This window comes from Suricata suricatta, chromosome 9 (genome assembly GCF_006229205.1).
Source record: "Suricata suricatta isolate VVHF042 chromosome 9, meerkat_22Aug2017_6uvM2_HiC, whole genome shotgun sequence".
Classification (NCBI taxonomy): domain Eukaryota; kingdom Metazoa; phylum Chordata; class Mammalia; order Carnivora; family Herpestidae; genus Suricata; species Suricata suricatta.
Genome location: NC_043708.1, coordinates 90,856,328 through 90,876,805, shown reverse-complemented (window position 1 = coordinate 90,876,805; position 20,478 = coordinate 90,856,328). Strand labels below are relative to the sequence as shown.

Genomic DNA, 20,478 nt, shown 5'->3' with positions numbered 1-20,478 from the left:
GGTTATTGCTTAGGATGATCAGGGAAGGCCTCTCTGAGAAAGCGGTGTCTGAAAGAGCCAAGGCTTGCAGAGAGCGGGAGTAAGATGAGATGTGGAGGCACCTAACCAAAGGCCAGGTAGGGGCTGCTGACCTGGCCTCTCTTTTGCCTTTAAGAGATCACTCCAGCGGCTCCTTGGAGAATAGATTGTAGGAAAGCAAGAATGGAAGTATGATGGCTGATTAGAAAGTTGTGTGTGTGAGTTCAAGAAAGAGGGGATGGTGGCTGGAACTAAAGAAGACATTGTGGAGGCAGAGATGTCCAGAACTGTGACATTTTTGAGATTTTGTCCTAGCTGCAAGCTGTCAGTTTAGGCTGCCACAGTTTCATGCATGCTGGTAGAAGACATGAGACTCCTGGGTTCAAGATGAAGGACAGTTTATTACTCCCAGCAGTGGCAGGAGCCAGGGTTTTTTATGCTGTTTCCTGAGCAATTCCACAGGGTGAAATGGAGAGGTCAAACGATGCCTGCACAGGCCAGGAGTTGCATACAGGAGAAGAACCCAGAGCTTGGAAACCAAACCTTTTCTAAGGGGCAGTAAGCAGTGATCCATTTACTAAGACCAGGAAGACTGGAGGAGGGGCAGGTACGAGTCTGTTACTGCACATGGGTGATGGACGTCTGTTTTGGGATATTTATATTTGAGTTGCCTGTATCCAGTGACATAGAGACATTGAGTAGGTAGCAGGATCTATGTATGAACTGGATCCCAAGAGAGAGGTGAGGACCTGACATGTAAATTTGGGGCACTGTCAAGATGGTATTTGAAACACCACCACCTAAGCATCTTCATTATCCTTACTGAGAAAGCACTAGTTCCCCTTAAAAGCAAGAACAAGATAACAGTGCTTATTTACGTGAGCAGTAGAAATGTTTGTAAGAATTTTCTGGCTCTATACCCTCAACTGTAGGATAGAGATAAAGGGAAAAGCCACTTACTTTGGCAAATATGCAGTGATTACCTAGAAGATCATAGAAAACTAATACAGATAGTAAATGAAGTTGGTAAGATACAGATAGAATATAAAGCCACAAAAATAAATTGAACACCTACATATTCACAAAATACAGCTTTAAAATGCACATTCTCTCATCCATGTCCCTACCCTGACCTCTCTTCCTCTAACATCCACTAGGTCTCAATTTAAACTTTCTTCTCCCCAGGAAGCCTAATTCCTGAGAAGACAATGAATGTTACATTAATAGCCATCATTTGCTGAATGCTTTTTATTTGGCACCAGGCCCAGTTCTTTGCCTGTGCTATCTTATTCAGTCTCCATAACAGGGAAAATGCATTATCATCCTCACTTTTCAAATGAGAAAACTGAGGTTGGGCAAGATGAAGTCCTTTGCCAGAAGTATCACATGTAGCAAGTGATCATTGCAGAGACATGAGCAAGACTCTGGATCTCTGATTCCAGCATGTATGTGGATAATCACTTTCTTATCCCTGAGCAGGGCCAAGCCCCAGGAATGAGGCGTGTGATCATTGGACACTACGGTTACAGGGGGCCTGCCCTGCGTTCAGGGCCTGATGCAGACACACGTATTAGCTCAGTTACTCCTCACCCACATTCTGCAAGGCCATTGTCACTGTCCTCTACTTATAGGGAAGAAAACTAGAGGCCAGTGGGCCAGCCAGATGAGCCTCCCTTCCTGGCCTCTGTGAGGAGTGGTCCTTGTGTCCCTAGAAGTGGAGATTCTGATTCCAATTCAAAGGACCTCGCATGAGACAACCTTCCCAGATGATTTCCAGATGCTTCTGACGGACATTCAAAACTGGGAATCACGCTCTAAATACAGTGCTTTCTACCCAAACTTTGTCTCTGCAGATACTATCCAAGTGGAGATGCCTTTGCTTCAGGATCAGATGATGCTACGGTATGTTTCTAAGTTATAGAGAGCTTTTCCTATTTGAGAGAGAGATGCAGTGATTTAATTTTACTTTTTTAAAAAACGTTTTTTATTACAGTAGTAATGTGAATTCTTTGAGGAAAAGTTGGAAGGGGGATTAAAATATCTTAATCTCCTAACCCAAGAAAAATCACAGTTGGGTGAATTCCTTTCTGTCTTTTTTATTTTTTTTAACAAAGTGCTTTTATAATTTGCTTTTATCCCTTAGCAATAGATTGTGAACACTTTCCCATGCCAATAATTAACTTTCCTACATTATATTTTCTTAGTGAGTGAATAGTATTCCATGTTATGGACATTAACTAGTCAATTTTTGGACATTTAGGTCTTTCAGGGGTTTTTTTTTCCTGTTAAAAAACACTGCTATAAATAAATATTTTGGTACTTATTTCCGTAGAATTAATTCTCGGACATGAACTTGCTAAGTCAAAAATAGACCTACTTTTAAGGCTTTTGATACTAGCTGCCAAGTTATGTTGACCTATTTTTCTAGAGAAAAAAGTTGCTTTTGGTGTCCTCAAAATATTTAATATCTTATTAAATAGTGGGTTTCATATGAATTTGCTCCTGTGGAAGAAATTACAAAGGAGTATACTGAATATTTTAATAATAAAAATTTAAAACTTCTGTATGCCAAAAAATGTATAACAGATCTGAGAAAAATTCTTGCCTCCTCTATGACAGACCAAACTGAAATCGTTTAGATAATAATGGGGTTGCATAATCAATAAGATAATACCCTGAAAAAAAGAGGATACAATGCGGACTGTTTACAAAGCAGTAAATCCAACATGGCAAGCACCTGAAAACATTTTCAGACCACGTATAACCCAATATGCAAGTTTGAGTGATCAATGTTCATTTGGATTAGCGGTGAAATGTTCCATCGTGGAGGTGATGTGGTGAAGGAGCCTGGAGTTAGAACCATTGGTACCACCCTTCTGAAGAACAGTCTTGACACACAAATCAAGAGCTTTTGTGACATCCCTACCCTTTGATCTGGCCATACTATTTCTTGGAAACAGTTTTAGTCTAAGGACTTTATTTTTTAACTATTCTAAGGAAACCATCAGATTTGTATAAAGATTTTTACAGAAGAATGGTCATCAAGGGGCGTCTGGGTGGCTCAGTTGGTTAAGAATCCAACTCTTGATTTCTGCTCAGGTCATGATCTCACAGTTTATGAATTTGAACCCCATGTAGGGCTCCTTGCTAACAGCACAGAGCCTGCTTGGGATTCTCTCTGCCTCCCCCTTGCTTGTGTGCTCTCACCCTCTCTCTCTCTCTCTCTCTCTCTCTCTCTCTCTCTCTCTCTCTCTCTCTCTCTCTAAAAAATAAATAAAAAGAATGGTCATCAACATTTTATTTATAAAAGAGAAAAATTAGATACAATCAAAAGGTATGGCTAAACATATTCTCATATTCTCATATATCCACATGAGGAATATTCAACAACCATGTTAGTAATGTGTTTTTTAAGATTAATGATATGAGAAAAAAACTAATAACCTAATGTTAATAGAAGTAATAATGAAATATCCACTCCATTTAAATACACACATAAAATGGAAATAAGACTGAAGGAAGTAGCCTAGATGTTAGTAAATACTTCTAGGATTTAGGGTGATTTTTATTTCCTTCTTTAGGCATTTCTGAGTTTTTCTGAATTTTCTACAATGAATATGTATCCTTTATTAGAAAAAAAAAAAAGAGGAGTTTCATTTCTGATTTTGTACCCCAAACTCTGTATTTGCTGTTTCTTTGAATCTCCACTGATCCATACCGATTAATAGGAATCAGGATTAAGGGAGAAAATACTAGGAGAGAAAACTGGAGATATTTCCTTTATCCCTCAAACTACACAGCTTCTGCATATAGGCCTGTGGTCATCTCTTCATCCACCCAGAGCCAGAAACAAGCCCTTCTTTGTCTTCTTTGTCACCCCAGTGTCGTCTCTACGACCTCCGGGCAGACAGGGAGGTCGCCATCTATTCCAAAGAGAGTATCATATTTGGAGCATCCAGTGTGGACTTCTCCCTCAGTGGTAAGATTTTATTTCAGAACTTTCCCAGGACTGTAAGACAGGACCTAAATGAAACCCAGCTCCTGATCCAGGTTTTAGCTGAACTTCCTGAGCCAGTGTGTTACGCAGTCTACATCTGCACCACTTTCCCTCCCCCACCCCCCACCCCACCTCACCTTACCTGAAGGGGCCTCACCTACCCCATTCATTTTAGGGGAGATGAAGGCAGTGCCCACCACCCAATGCTGTTCTTGAAAACAATGCTGTATGAAACTTCACATCTACAGTGCCTTCAATTAGGCCTTTAAAGGCCTTCCATTCTGAAAAGGGACTTTTCCAGAGGTGGAGGGGGTGCAGCAGGAGCCCCTTTCTCAATGCCTGGAAGCTCATGGCACCTCTGCCCTCCCTGTGGGGGAGGCTGCTAGTGAAAGTTAGGGCAGCACTGACAGGACCATTCAGTTTCCCCAGGCACAGCCCCTGTTCTGCATCAGTACTTGTATGCATGCTGCTGTGCTGCCTACAGCGTCTTTGCCTCCCTTCTCTGCCTGGTGAACTCATACTCGGCCGCCAGGAGCCAACTCATGTCACTTCCTCTTCAGTGCCCTCCTAGATCCCCCTTCCTCCATGGTCACACAGCACTTCACATACAGCTAAGCACTTCCATCACAGCCCTTATCACATAGTGCTACCATGTGTCAATTTAGGTGCCTGCCTGCCTGCCCGTCACCGCCACTGCCACCATCCACACAGGAAGCAACTTCTCTCCTCTGAATCCCCAGGGCAAAGCACAGTGCCTGGCAGACAGTGGGCACTAAATCACTCTTGGTTGAATGAATGAATAAATGAATGGGCAAGTGACCGCACGAGTGAGTCAGTGAAAGTCATGAAAAGAAAGACAAAGGGAGGATCTGGGTCAGTAACCATCATATCCTTCTACTCTGAGGGCGCCTGCTCTTTGCTGGATACAACGATTATACCATCAATGTCTGGGATGTTCTGAAGGGGTCCCGAGTCTCCATCCTGTTTGGACATGAAAACCGCGTTAGCACCCTACGAGTTTCCCCCGACGGGACTGCTTTCTGCTCAGGATCATGGGATCATACCCTAAGAGTAAGAGAGCAGCTCTTCTACTTTATTCTGTGTGAGAGGAGAAGTGATTGGCCTCTTAAAACAGAGGCTCAGGGTAAGTGAGGATGGGCTGTGTCAGCCAGAGAGAGCTCTCATTTCAAGTCTATGGCCATGGAAGGGATGAGTTGCCTGGAGAAGTAAGCTCCCCATCAGTGCAGGTGTCCAAGCATAGATTAAACACTTGTGTATTAGCAGGTAATTCAGGTGATAATTGGGGTAGGTAATCCAAAAGATTCCCTTTGATCCTAAAAGTAGGACTCTTCTGATTCTAGCCTTTGGCAGACTGCAGAGTGCCTCCCAGTAGTTCAGGGTTCTTATCCCAGGGTGACACAGGCCTGTGAGACCCACAGGGGGGATTTTAGGGGACCCATGAAGCCCTTGAAATTACATGTCACATTTCATGTGTGTCCATTTTTCTGGTAAAAGTGTCCTCATGGCTTTCATCAGATTCTCAAAGAGCTCTGTGACTTTGTTGGATGTTGGCTCCCCAGAAATCGCTCCAAAATCGCCTGTTCATAGAACAAAGCTAAATTTAAATTTAGGGGGCAAAGCACAAACATGACGGTCTTAGTGGCATCTTAGAAGGGAGAACAAAGGCAGATGTGTATGAGGTGTGCATTGGGGGGGGGGTCTGGTTTAAGGCCAGGTGAAGGGATTTAATTAGGATTGGACATATGGTGTGTGTGGCATAATAATTTTAAGATTGCTGGACACACTGTTGGGGGAGGAAGAGGATTTTGAAGACAGTCTTGAAAAGTAACCAATCATTGAGGATGCTCTCTGTTGGCCTGAGAAATGTCTTTTCTAAAGAGAGTAGTTGAGTCATCTACTCTTAGGATAAATAGATTAAAGGATTTTTGTGCAGTTCCTAAAACAAACAACAAAGTTTACTGTGACTTCATCTTCCTGGGCAAGAGTTTCCTAAATTAGTAGTCATGTTAATGTACTCAGTGAGCTGTGTGGGTACAGATGGTTTTGGACTTAGCCTGACTGAGAGTTACGAGTCCCTAGTAAGAAGGCACACATGCCCTTCAGACAGTTAGCTAAGTGAGGCTAGCGGAAGAGTCCGGTCCAAAAAAACACCTTTGAGTTGCCAGGAGTAAGGTGTAATCTGTCCAAGACATGTAAGTGCTTTATTTTGGATGTGGGGTGTGTGTGTGTGTAACCTTGATTTTCTCTTTAAACTCCAGTTTTGCATGTCAGTAACTACTAAGGGACTACAAAGTATCTGTGTTCCTGTCTTTGCAGGTCTGGGCTTAACCGTCTCTTCACAATGCACACCTGGGAGTAGATTTGAAGTCGTCATATGTAAATCTTTCTTCTAGAGGATCTGAGGGCTATTGCAACTTAGCTTAAAGGAGTGACTCCATAACTGAAGTTCACTCTGCGTCCCCAATATTACTACTAGCAGTACCACCCTGGAAAGGTACCAGTGTGAGCCTTCCAGCACTAGGACACCTTCAAGTACAGTGCTTTGCATTTTGAACACTTTTTAAAATTTATCCATTTTTAAGGTTATTCTAATTAGTTTCAACTCATTCTATTACCAACAGGATTCAGCATTTAATACATCCTGTAATATTTCCTTGAATCAAATTTGTTTTCAGAGCACTTTAAAATCTGATTCTTGTCAGTGTGCACTGTCTCTTTTGGAACCTTCCTCTAGAAGTGCTGATTTTTTTTTTAATGTTTTTATTTTTGAGAGAGAGAGTGTGAGCAGAGGAGGGTCAGAGAGAGAGGGAGACACAGAATCTGAAGATAGGCTCCAGGCTCTGAGCTAGCGCGTAGCACAGAGCCCGACACAGGGCTCGAGCCCACAAACTGTGATATCACGACCTGAGCCCAAGTCAGACACTCAACTGACTGAGCCACCCAGGTGTCCCTAGACGTGCTGATCTTAATGCACTACATGAGGCAGACTGTGTCAATTGGTCTGTGCTAGAAGATTCCAATTTCAAATGTAATTGGACAAAATCACTTTTTTCTTTAAGTTTATTTTGGGAGAGAGTGTGTGTGCATGATTGGGGGAGGGGCAGAGAGAGAGAGAGAGAGAGAGAGAGAGAGAGAATCCCAAGCAGACTCTGTGATGTCAGCACAGACCCAAATGCGGGACTTGGTCCCACGAACCCATGAGATCATGAGCTGAGCTGAAATCAAGAGTTGGACGCTTAACCGATTGAGCCACCCAGGCACCCCTGGACAAAGTCACTTTTTTAAAAATGTTTTTATTGTAAAAGTTTATTTTTCAATCTGGTAGTGTCGTTTTCAGATCAAACGTTTCCATCTCTGTAGACAGTTCTAAATGAAGGAGAGATAGGCATAGAATGGACAGATGTTTGATTTATGAATTCTGTGATGATGTGATCACTTGGACAGGATATTTCCTGTCATTTGAGGGTAAAGCTAAATACTCTTTGTGACACAAATACTTCTCAGAGCAACCAAAACCTTTCTGTGCAGGAACACCAGGCCACAAACTTATTTAAAAACCTGTTAGTAATAGTAGACGTTTTAGATTTAATAGCATCCACTCAAGCTAAAGTAGATCATATCCTTATAAAGTATATTCATATTTATTGCATTGAAAAAGTAATTACATATGCAAATTGATTGATAGGTCTCGGTGATAATGTCTTTCCTGCTCTTAATGGAGAAAAAGTAACATAAAAAATACCTTGTCTTTATTTGAAATTCAGCATTTCCTTTTGGAGGAGACCAGGGATTTTCATTATGTGATCACTTGTCCTTTTTTGTTTTTAAGGTGTTGAGGCTTATTTGTTCATTCATAACAGTGGCATGCACTACTTACAGAAATAGAAGGTCACCTCACACACCAAAAATCATTCCTGGCGGAGGCCTGACCTGGAGAGTGGTCTGGGCTGCTGTGGTGCCCAGGGGCTGTGAATGCTGAGTACCCGAGGTCGTCCAGTCTCCTCTCTTGGTCCCACTCCAGCCTGGCCCTTCTCCTAGTAGTAGTTCTGGCCCTGCTGCTCAGAGAGGTCCTTCCAGACCTGGAGCAGGGCATGGCCATCAGACAGGTCTGAACCTGGTGCTCCTGCAGACATCAGGCCATGTGCTACGCCCACCCTCACAATTGCTTGTTCAGGTATCATAATGGACCAGTCAGTCAAAAATCAGCCAGGCTAGCTTTTCCATTAATTAAAGTAAATATAATGGTGAGGTTCAGTTATTTGCCAAGCAAACATTTTACTGAGGGTTTTACTCCATAGCAGGCCTTGGGATAGAGAGAGAAATATTAAAGGCCCCTGCTTGACTCCAAAGAGCCCAGAATGAGCCACCTTCTCTCCTCTTGCCCAGTGGAATCCAATCTGGGCAAGGGCTTGGGAAAATGCACCTAGCCAGCTCCTGCCAGCCCCTGGAGGGTCAGGCCCCTGAGTGTGTCTCACCAGATTCCCAGGCTGCACTCCCAGGACATTCCAGAGTTTACTCCTGGTCTCCTAGCTATGGTATCCCCTTCCTTCTCTCCTACAGACCCGTTAGTGTCTTCACTTGAACATGGACTGCCTAGAAGTGAAGGAAGACAGGACAGAGGAAAAGTCACTTAGACTAGGGGGAAGCAAATTTAAGGTTATGTTTGGAGAGGCAGAGAACATCTTCAGTATATGTGCAAAAATGGCCCACAACTTACCAATCAAAAAAGCTATGGGGGGAAAAAGGATGAACATATTTTCTAGAACACTCACTTACCCCCGTTGGCAGTAAGCTACTCCCCCACCGTAAGTATTTGATTTCACACTGGGTGTTGTTTAGTATTTATTGAGGAAATACTTGATTTGGAATATAACACACTATGTGGGGACTCCAGGGTAACTCCAAGTAATAAATTGTATTTTGCATATTGAAAATAAGGCTGAGTGGAGTTTTTAAATCAGTTTTCCTTTTTTTTTTTTTTTAAAGGACTTGGGGGCAAACCTACCAAACCAATTAAGGTGATGGGTCCATATGCATGTGCCCTCGAGTGTGCACAACTAGCTAAGGGTTAGGAAGGAAGGGGGGTCTGGTAAGGAGGGATGCGGTGATAGGCTTTTATGGGAAATGCCTGTGAACTGAAATCAAGGCAGCTGCTTTGGAGTGGGCGGCTGGCCTTGCAGAAGTGGGCCCAGCTGCCAGCACTGTTGTGGAAAGAGCCAGAGACCAGACGGAAGCACTCCGTATCTACTTCCCTCTTCCACCCCTCGAGCTCCTCCACACCTTCCCTAGATTACAAGCGGCTTAAAGGCAGCAAGAGGTCATAAAGGTGTTTGTGTCCCAGACTCTCAGGTTACTTGGCCAGCTCACTGGAAGGTGGCACCACTGACGCCAGGGTCCATCTGTAAGATGGGGACAGCATGGTGACAAAGGGTGTGCACCTAGGTTCAGACCCAGCTGTACCACTATTATATGATACCTGAATTTCTCTCAGCCTCAGTTTCCCCCCATCTCCTCCAGTCTTCCCTGTTTCCCTTCCCTTGCTCTTTCCTCCCCTCCCCCCTCCCCCGATTTCCTCCCTCCTTAAGTAGCTCCCACTCATGTATCAAATTAGTAATTATCCAGTAGAGATTCATCTGGGCCAGTGGTTCTTGAGAAGTCTTAATGATCCCTGTACATTCTTAAAAATTATTGAGCTTTTTGGTTATGTGGATTATATCTATCAATATTATATTAGAAATTAAAACTTAGAAAATTATAAAACACAAGAATACAGAGCATATATTCCATTGGTGATGCTTTTACCAGATAGTAGTAGCCTCTGGATCCCTCCCCCAGAGAATGAGAGTCTTAAAAGATACAAATACTAAAAGAGAGTCTTATTATGAACATAGTTTTGACCTTGGGGGATCGCCTGAAAGGGTCTCGGGGATTGGGACAATACTTTTAAAACAGCTTATGAGGCTAATGATACCCTTTTAAGCACCACTGTGTGAGAACCCCCTGAGGGCAGTAAGGCCCTTAAGGAGCTTGGGGAAAAAAGGGGGGTGGGGATGAGGGTCTTTGAGAGGGGCTGGAGGAGAGGCCCTCAGAGGAGGTTCCAAAGGGGCACAGAGAGGCAGTTGGGAAAGGCTAGAGGCCAACTGGGGCCTGTGGACTGCTGAAAATCTTTTAAGAGGAGGGCACGTGGGATCCTGGGGTCACCCCGTAGATAGGCCGCAGATATGTTAGATTAACTGGGGTTGGAGTTGGGGCCGTATTGCTGCCAGCTGGCTTCCTCCCAAGCTCTGGAGTGCTGGCTGAGCAGAAATGTCTAGATCTGCATTTCCCAAATTTTCCTGCTGAGAAAAACTATGCAGGTCAACAGCAGGTTAAAAATATAGGTCCTAAAACTATAGATACATTCCTGGAGATCTGGACTGGGCAGGACTGCAGTGGGCCAGGAATTCTGATGAGGAGGCAAGTTGGGGGGAAGCTCTCAGTGAATCTTTTTGTCTCTGTGGATCCTTTGCAAGAACATGAGGCTAAACCACTCACCCTCTCACCCGTGATAGGAGAGAATCAAATCACTCTTTAACGCATATAGCACAGAACCTTCATTCTCTAGATGGGACATGGCTGGAGCTAGGCTGGCCTTCAGGACTGATCAGACTCCACAGTAGGCTGACTCATGGCCATTTCTGGTGAAACAAATGAAATCAGTATGTTTGTGTCATTGTATAAAGGATACAGACCCTCTAGTGAGGAGATAGGATCAGAAATGATGCTCTAGTTAATCTAACCACATAAAGACAAACAACTGAATGTGAGTATGGTGCCAACATTTATGCAAAGATTGTAATAACCGAAAATACCTATCTTTGAACCAAATATACCACTGGTGAACACTTACCCACACATGTTGTAAACCAGGAACCATGAAGCAGAGGTCACCCTATCTGTGCTCCCCAAAAATAGGTGTCTTCACACTCCTAGGTCTGTACCCAAGAGAAATGAAGACATGCCCACACAGAAACTTGAACACAAATGTGCATAGTAGCCCAAAGTGGAACATCTCAAATGTTCAACAACTGAGGTATGCATGAACAAACTGTGGCGTATCCGTATGATGGGATATTACTTGGCAATAAAAAGAATGGAGCGCTGATTCATGGATAAACCTTGAAAACATGCTAAGCAAAAAAAGCCAGACATAAAGGATTATGCCATATATGAATCCATTTATATGAAATATTCAGAATAGATAAATCCACAGAGACAGAAAGTAGATTGGTGTTCACTTAGGGCTCAGGTTGGGGTGAACGGGAAGGGACTGCCAATGGGTAGAGGATTTCCTTCGAGGTAATGGGGTTAGAGGGTGGTGATGGCTGCACACCCTGGGAATATACTAAAAACCACTGAATTACATATTTTGAAAGGGTAGATTTTATGGCATGTGAATTATATCACAATTACGTTGTTAAAAAATAAATATGGAAAAAATGGAAGTCTGTAGCTATTTTAAATATTTAAAAAACAAAACAAAGAAACCAGATAGGTAAGGTTCACCAACCTGTCACATTTTGACTTTTGGTTAAAAGCAGTTGAACAATTGAGCATGGTAAACCTGGGTTAGTTCGTATTAACAATAAAAATTTGTAGAAAGATAGATACCACATGTTTTCACTCCTGTGTGGAACAGGAGAAACTTAACAGGGGACCATGGGGGAAGGGAAGGGGGGAAAAATAGCTAAGAAGAGGAAGGGAGGCAAACCACAAAAGACTCTTAAATACAGAGAACAATCTAAGGGTTGATGGGGGTGGGGGAGGGGAAAATGGGTGATGACATGGAGGAGGGCACTTGTTGGGATGAGTACTGGGTGTTATATGGAAACCAACTTGACAATAAACTATATTATTAAAAAAAAATTTCTCTGTAAAGAACTTTTCCTATGTGCCAGGCACTGTGCTAAACACACTGCACACACCAACTCATTAATCCTTGTGAGAGCCATGTGGTACAGGTAGGTTATTCCATTTTTTAAGGTAGGGAAACTAAGGCTAGGAGAGGTGAATAACTTGCTCATGGTTGCACAGCTTCTAAATGTCAGAGCCAGGATTTCAACCAAATCTGACTGCAAACTGCCTCCTTGCATGCTGTGGATCAGAAATTCTGTGTGGAGGTTCATTCATTCATTTGCTCTTTGGTCAATTGATAATTATTAGGAGTCAACCAATGGCAGGGCCAGACAATTTACTACTCACCTCTAAGCTACTCCAAATAAAAAAAAATGCTTGCTGCTAAAATATAATGTTCAAAAAGGTAACATCATGAATATCTGGCAAATAAAATATGATCACATATCAAAACATTTATTTAACTCAAAGAGGGAACCCCATAGATGTCAAAAATGGTTCAGAGCTTGATGTACAGAGATTTATACTCCCTTTTGACAAAATTCATTTGGCTCACTATAAATAAATCACTGATGTTGGTAAACCAGGCACACAGCAATACTGCAATACACAACCTTTCTAGGGAGAATTCTATTGTTGCCATACTCTCTCCCTGTTGCCACAGCCTCTTTGTTCACAGGCCCTAAAACAAGCACTGTCATGGCTAGGTAAAGAAGCTCTCTGACAGTCACAGACCATAGAATTTCATCTACCTGATTATTAAGAGTCTGCTCTGCAGTGGCTGCCCTTTGGGGGCATTCATATGAGACATGAATATCTTCAGTCTGTACCCATCCAGAGGGATCTGGCCACATACCTCTAAGATTTTCTTGTCACCAATCTCCCAATCCTATTCTTTTCAAGGCCCTGACCATCCAGCCAAATCATCAGCAACTGCCCAAGGATCAATATAGATCTGTACTCTGGCCATATCTCACTCCAGACATAGTGCACAATCAAATATCTGGCTTGAATCCCTGCCCAGTGGGAGGATTTCCCTTTACCACTGTCTGCACAGTCAACCCTGAGTGGGGTTATAATGCTACAGTTGTCCACTCTCATGTGGTACCAGCACATCACATAGACCCATCTGTAATGGGTCCCTCAGTCAAGATCCTAAGCAATCTGCTGGAGGCCATAGGCATGGAATGAGGGAGGCAGCAAAGGATCAGGAGTTGGTGTTGGAGGTGCCGCCTGCTTATGCAATTTACTTTATAGACTCCCTGAGTTGAGTCATATATTTCCACTTGATGATAGATTTCTATGTATGCCCAATGTATGTCTAGGTAGGTCAGACAACATTCACATAATGAGGGCTCAAGCTACATGGTCAGTCCATGGTCAGCCATTCAACCTCTACTGAGATCCGGTAGCACGCCAGAACCTACTTCTTGAAAGGAGGATCGCTATCTGCAGAAGAGGACATAGATTTGCTTTGAAAACCTAGAGGTCTGTGCTGTAATTCTCCTATTGGTACTTGCTGGAGGCTACGTATCCCTATTTGACACATCAACTATCATATTGCATCATAAGCCCCACGTGGTAAAGCAGCTTGTACTATAGCCTGCATATACTGCAGAAACTTCTCTTGTTCTCCTGATCCACCAGCCTGTAGATGGGTTGAATTCACACTCATATGTGATGTATGTTGCCTCCAAAATCCATAAGGGCCTACCAAGTCCCATACCTCTTTTTTCTTGTAAATGATACAAGATGCAGGAACTTCATCTTTCACCCTGGGTGGGATATTTCAACATACTCCAGACCTCTGAACCCCCAGAATTTTCACTGCTGGTACCAATTCTGGATCAGTCTGGGTCCAATCTTGAGAAAGAAGCCATACAGTATCATGATCAGAGAAAGATTAATATAAGAAGTATTAACTAAAATAGGGGATTGGAATAATGAGGAATTGGCCAATAAAAAAGTAAAGAGAATTCTATGCAATATAGGAGCGGTGACTACCAGAAGCAGCCACTATCCTGGAGCTGCGTAATGAACCAATCTCACTATAGTGATAATTAAACTCTACTGTGGTGGCCTCTTTCTTTGCTTCATCACTAGTCTACCGGGTTCTTGAGAGTAGAGATAGCATGCCTTGTTCTCCATTACATCTCCGGTGCTAACAGGCTCTGAATGAACAAATACAGCCAATATTGGCACTCCAGCAGCCTGCAGGAGACTTATCCTATTTCCTGCCGCGTATGCCAGATCCAAAGAAAGGTATCTCCAACACACACCTGAGTGCTTCTGTCCAATCGGGAGATGCCGCTAATCCTTGCAAGGGACTATGTGTAGCCTGTGTCAATTTCTCCTTAAAAGGAGGCAAAAATCTAGCCCAACTTCCCAACCTGTCCCCTCTAGATTCTTAGTCCCCAGGCCCAGAACTAAACAGTAACCCCAAAGAAGTCTCACTCTGTTTCCCCTCTCTCTGCCAACGCGTGCACATCACTGGGCCTGGTCTTTGAGACCAGAACAGGTGCACATGGGATTCCCATCAGTCTCCTCTTCGGACCTAGAGAAAACTGCCCTGCGGTAATGGGGAGGGGCGTGGCGGCCCCTCCCTGGGCGGAGGCGCAGCCAGGCCTAGAAAACAGCCTCAGGTCGGCCCTCCCACCCAGGGTAGGCCATGGCTGACCCGTTGAGAGAGCGTACTGCGCGATTATTAACGGACTTCCTGGAGTACTGCGCTCGGGCCCCCGGCAGCCCCGCGCGGGCGCCGTCCACGCCCGAGGCTGAAGTGCTGCGCTACGTGGCCACCCAAGTACAACAGAGCCACCAGCAATTCTTGTCGAATTTCCGCGGCTACCGCCAGAACCGCGTTGCGCTAGTGGGGCGGTTGGAGCGGTATTTACTCCCCGACCCCCAAAACGTCAGCTGGGGCTATATAGCAGCGCTGTTGATCTTCGCGGGGACGCTGCTGGAGAGGCCGCCACCAGGGAACGACTTGACCCTGAAGCCGGACCAGGAACAGGACCTGGAGTGGGAGACCAACGTTGACCAGGACTGCCAGCGCCTGGTGGCTTTGCTCTGCGATCGGCTTATGGAACGGCATCGCGCCTGGCTGGAGGCGCACAATGGCTGGGTGAGCGCGGGAGTCGCGGGGTGCTGGGACCGGGCAGGCAGCAGGGGACGGGCCCACGTGGCTAGCACCTGAGGGGACCCCGCGGTCTCAGCCCGGTGGGGCGTTCTTTCGGCAAGACTAGGACATTCCGTGTCAAGTCTGGCTTTCTCCTCTCTTGGTGATGTCCAGCTGGCAGAAACCGTCCATGCTAGACGGTTGTCATATTAGCTTATTATGAAGCATCGGCACACAGCCTGATTTGCACACTTTGGTCTTACCCTTGCCAGGTAATTGGGGTTCTAGGATGCGCCCAAGTTGGGTCTGAATGCTTTGCTCCTATAGAGATTCCTAAACTGGTAGAGTCAACAGTTGAGTGACACTGGGCCAGGTGGTTCTTTCTCCTCTGCCTATTAAACCTTCGGAGAGCCGGCCCCACAGAGCTATGAGTAGGAGACCACCAGCCTAAAACGTTAAGAGTGAAAAAGCATCCCCTTGCCCAGCCTCCAACACCTCTCTGGAGGATCTGAGGCCAGGGGTGTTAAGAGTGTGTGAAGGCACCAGGTGGTGGTACTGACTGACCTTAACTCTCACCCACTGCACCCAGCCCTTAACTGAGTGATAACCAGGTGCCCTAGCTTTCAGCTGTAGGTCATTGATCTCTATGGTGTAGAGGGGCAGGCCATTGCCCTGCAGCTCCTAAATTGATTTAATGATCAAGGAAAGCCCGCCACCGTTCTGTAAGAGGGTAGCATGCCTCTTGGTTTCTGAGCTAGATTCCTGTTCCTTTCTTGCTTACTGGAGTCAAATCAAGGACTGCAGTGACCCAGGTTATAAAATAAATATAGCCAAATTATTAAAACCAACGATTAAAGAAGAAATTCCAAAGGGGGGCGTCTAGTGGCTCAGTCAGTTAAGGGGCTGACTTCCGCTAAGGTAATTTCATGGCCAGAGAGCTCCAGCCCAGGCATCAGGCGAAACTGCTGTCTGTGCCGAACACCTTCAGATCCTGTTTTCCTCTCTCCCTGCCCCTCCCCTGCGTGCTCACTCTCACTCTCACTCTCACTCTCACTCTCTCTGTCTCTCTCTGTCTCTCTCTGTCTCTCTCTGTCTCTCTCTGTCTCTCTCTGTCTCTCTCTGTCTCTCTCTGTCTCTCTCTGTCTCTCTCTGTCTCTCTCTCTCTGTCTCTTCTGCGCACACACAAATAAACATTTTTTTTTTTTTAAATCCAAGGAATTAAGGAAGACGCTGCAGGAAATTTAGCCTCCTTTGGCAGTTGGCATTACCAGTGGTGATGAATTGGATTCCATTTGTGGAGGAGAGGTAGTATCTGAATCAGAACCTTGATCTTATATGAACAATTTGAGGTGTTAGCATTAGCTCCTACTTTCTTCCTGGTGTGTGTGTGTGCCGGTCTTCAGCCATCCAGGCCCGTGAACCCTAAGAACTCCACGTGAGCCATTTGTCCTAAGAGGGCGTTTCACACCTGAGGGCCTTCCCACTTAAAGAGGAAACTGGGAGGAGGTCATTAGTTTCATTGGCTAATTAACATTGACTAAGGAATAATCCTTTAACATTAAGAAGCCCATATTCCCCCAGATGAGTAAAGGGGACTTGCCCACACCTCTCCCACTACAGTTAAAATGCCACCTTCTAGACTTTTCTTTTTCTGACTGGGGCTGCTTGCTTTATTGTCTCAGGTGATAGTTTTCAGCCTAGCGATCTGCCAGTTTCCCAAATGGCATCTGCCCTTTGCTCAGGACAGACTACCTTTCTCTTAGGTTTTTGTTTTTTTTAATATTTTAAATTTTTTCTTTTTAATTTAAAATTCCAGGATAATTAACATACATTGTTATTAATTTAGATATACATTAACTCAGATGTACATTATAGTGATTAAAATATGGAATGCTTCATGAATTTCCACGTCATTCTTGCCCAGAGGCCATGCTCATCTTCCAACTTTAAGTGTTGCCAAAGCAAGCACTTTTTTTTAAATTGAAGTATAGTTGACATACGATATTATATAGTTTAAAGGTATAGGACATTGTGATTCAGCAGTTACATACATTATGGAATTCTCGACATGTCTGTCGCCATACAAAGTTATTAACTATTGACTGTATTCTCGGTGCTCTGCCTTTCATTCCTGTTTATTTTATCACTGTTAGTTTGTGCTTCTTAATCCCCTTGACCTGTTTTGCCTGTCTCCCCACCTTGCTCCCCTCTGACAACCACCACTTTGTTTTCTGTATTTATAAGTCTATTTCTGGTTTTTTTGTTTGTTCTTTTGTTTTTTAGATTCACACATAAATGAAATCCTGTTTTTTATCTTTCTGACTTCTTTCACTTAGCATAATGCCCTCTATGTCTATGTTGTTGCAAATGGCAAGGTCTCATTTTTTCTTATGGGGAAGTAATACTCCATTGTGATTATACACCGCATCGCCTTTATCCATTCATCAGTTGATGGACACTTGAGTTGTTCCATAGTTTGGCTATTGTAAATATTGCTATAATGAACATAAGGATGCATATATCTTTTTGAATTAATGTTTCTGTTTTCTTCAGATAAATACCCAGAAGTGGAATTACACTGGGTCGTATGACATTTCAATTTTGAATTTTTGGGGGGAACTGCTATACTGTTTTCTATAGTGCTGCACCAATTTACATTCCCACCAACAGTTCCCTTTTCTACATATCCTCAGCAACTCTTGTTGTTTCTTGTGTTTTTTAAAATTATTTTTTATGTTTTTTTATTTTTGAGAGAGAGAGCACGAGCAGGGGTGGGTCAGAGAGAGAGGGAGACACAGAATCTGAAGCAGGCTCCAGGCTCTGAGCTAGCTATTAGCACAGAGCCCTACACGGGGCTTGAACCTACGAGCCATGAGATCATGACCTGAGCCAAAGCCGGAAGCTGGATGTTTAGCCGACTGAGCCACCCAGGCACCCCTGTTTCTTGTGTTTCTGATACTAGACATTTTGACTGGGGTGAGGTGACCTCTGATTGTGATTTTGATTTGCATTTCCCTGATGATTAGTGATGTTGAGCCTCTTTTCATATGTCTGTTGGCCATTGGAATGTCTTTGGAAAAGTGTCTATTCAGGCCCACCACCCATTTTTAATCAGATTATTTGGTGGGGAGGGAGATAGATAGCCTCTTAGCTTTTGAAAAAAGCAAGTCAAGAGTATTCCTGCTGTGAAAAAGTTGTCTCCTCTTTCCTTCTTTCTCCTATGTTAGACTATTTCTTAAAATCCGAACTCGAAGGTTCCTAAGTACAAGTTGCCTCCTGGTCAGTATTTACTTCTTTCTACTTTTTAAATTTAGGAGTTATCTTACTATTGAATCCAGAAGCTCCAGTGTGTTTTATTGAGTTCGGATATGGGACATTATGAAGCCATCTAATTGCCCTTCTCACTTCCTCTTGTAGGATGGCTTTTGTCTCTTCTTCTCACCCCTGCTGCCATATTCTTGGAAAACATTGCTGGTCCAGGCTCTTCTGTCATGCGTTACAGTAATGATCTTAATCTACCTCTTGAGAAGATTATCATGAGTTCTAAACTTTTTAACCCATTTCTACCGGCCTAACTATGACCAGCCAACTGAATCTGAGATGTGAAAGAATAGAACAGAGTAAACCACCCTCTGAGACATTGTCACCTGCATTCATCTAAGGAGTCCTGTGGTGATGATTCAGCCAGCGTTTTAACTCCTGGCAACTATCAGAGGTATTAGGACAAAGGTACAAATGGCTCTTCTCTGAGTGGGGGAGATGGATTCTCAGGGCTGATTGTTCTAAAATTGGAGAAGAAACTACAAATTCCATTTAGTAAGAAACTTGGTGCTTTTTGCTACATTTGGATAAGAGTGAATATGCATCTCCCATTTGATGTGCTCCTGCTGGTCAGGGATGAAATACCAAAAGCCCTCCAAGTCCCAGTTTGACAAGGAATGTAATATTAAAAACTTTTATAAGGAATTCTTTCCAAATCCTTTGAAACCTAATTTCTGATTCTAGATTTTATATATTTATTTTTCTGACTTCAATAAATTGTTAACTATTGTCAGATTTTTAATAAATTCATATATCTTTTAAAAAATGATTGTTTTCCTTGGGATTCCTTTATTCTTAGGAGTAACTTAAATGGATGAAGATTTTCTTATTGTCTCTTTAAGTATACATATAGTTCTTTATTTTAAATGTTTAATCAATACATGAGCTCATAAAAAGTCCTTTTCTTCAACCTTTCACTCTGCAGTCAACCCCATGATGGAGAGGAAAACTTACCCTCTGAGGTTCTCTAGCTGAGGACTGTGAAATTAGCAGACAAAAAGTAAAAGATATATGGATCTTATTTGATGATTTTACAGGAAACTTTATAGAAAAGAAGTGGAAACTTCAAAGAAGTATGTAGAGTCAGGGCTTATATACCATTTTAAGAAAGAGTGATAAATTGTGAAGCCAGTAGGTAAAGGAAAGGGGTTGGGCTTCTAGAGGTGGTATATTCTGGGGAAAGAGACTAGGACATAGATTGGCGGAAAACTAGTGAAAGAAAATGGTTACTTTAGTCAAGGTCATTTAGACTCGTCTGGGTGTGGATCCCCATCTCCAGGGATGAGTGTTCTTCCCTTCCTAGTATAAGAGAGCACCTTTCTCAGGGCACCTGGCCAGCTCAGTCGGTGGAACATGCAGCTCTTGATCTCAGGGTTGTGAGTTTGAACTCCACATTGAGGGTAGAGATTACTTCAAAACAATCTTTATAGAAAGAACACCTTTCTCACCAAAAATTTATGCCATGCTTTTAGGCAGAAAAGTGGAGGTCAGGGAGCCCTTCCTATATGTGCTATTTCTCACTTGTCTTCACGTCAAAATTCTATGCCAAAGTTTCATATTTTGGAGTGACCTGTTCTAATCCGCTTCAGTGATTAATAGCACACACCATTATTCTGCAGCCAGCTGGGAATCCACATCCATCTGTCCTTTTGGAGCCCACCCAGAGCCACGAAGCTTGGTACATTCAAGCAGGGGTACTCTGGAGAAGGTGCTCACCAGGGCTGCCAGCAGCCCCAAGAAAAACACCTATGAGGACCACAACAAGTAAACTAAATCTACTTAAACCTCTGAATGGAAAAGCTGTTGCTGATGCAACAAGCCTGGGACCAAAAGGATAAAACAGTAGAAGACAGGAAAGGTGATGTGACCATTACTATCAATGGCGCCACCATTCTGAAACAAATCTAAGTGTGGATGCTTATTCCATAAACTAAGTAGTTTGGGCTCCTAAGAGGAAGAGGATTATTGTGATGTGCTATTGATGAATGTGACCATTCAAGGCACTCTTGGAGTGCTGGGTTGAAGTACATTTTCAAGTGATAATCTTGCCTATCAGCCAGTAAAGCATTGGGACCCTCAAATTTTTGCCTCATCTGTTGTCTACTTGGAA

General features: G+C 43.5%; 2 protein-coding genes and 1 long non-coding RNA gene across 7 annotated transcripts in view; 2 read left to right on the top strand and 1 right to left on the bottom strand.

Annotated features, from left to right (window-relative positions):
• Positions 1-6,695, top strand: part of GNB5 (G protein subunit beta 5) — a 50,143-nt gene extending 43,448 nt beyond the window's left edge. Inside the window, exons 11-14 of the mRNA XM_029952246.1 lie at positions 1,872-1,920; positions 3,901-3,997; positions 4,920-5,086; positions 6,353-6,695. Of these exons, the coding sequence (XP_029808106.1) occupies positions 1,872-1,920; positions 3,901-3,997; positions 4,920-5,086; positions 6,353-6,364 (325 nt within the window). The 3' untranslated portion in view covers positions 6,365-6,695. The remainder of the gene's footprint in view (positions 1-1,871; positions 1,921-3,900; positions 3,998-4,919; positions 5,087-6,352) is intronic.
• A 632-nt stretch (positions 6,696-7,327) lies between these two features.
• Positions 7,328-14,643, bottom strand: LOC115302553. Of its 5 annotated transcripts, none has more exons than XR_003913528.1 (4): positions 14,209-14,643; positions 13,656-13,792; positions 10,571-10,713; positions 7,328-7,402 (listed from the first exon to the last, which is right to left on the bottom strand). It is a non-coding gene; the product is annotated as an uncharacterized LOC115302553 (long non-coding RNA). The 5 variants fall into 5 exon arrangements; XR_003913529.1 differs by having other exon boundaries at positions 7,362-7,402; positions 10,579-10,713; XR_003913526.1 differs by lacking the exon at positions 7,328-7,402 and adding an exon at positions 8,961-9,435.
• Positions 14,598-19,128, top strand: BCL2L10 (BCL2 like 10). The gene is made up of 2 exons (XM_029952485.1): positions 14,598-15,053; positions 18,465-19,128. Exons 1-2 carry the CDS (start codon positions 14,598-14,600, stop codon positions 18,585-18,587), a joined length of 579 nt encoding a protein of 192 aa, XP_029808345.1. The 3' UTR covers positions 18,588-19,128.
• The last annotated feature ends 1,350 nt before the right edge of the window (positions 19,129-20,478 follow it).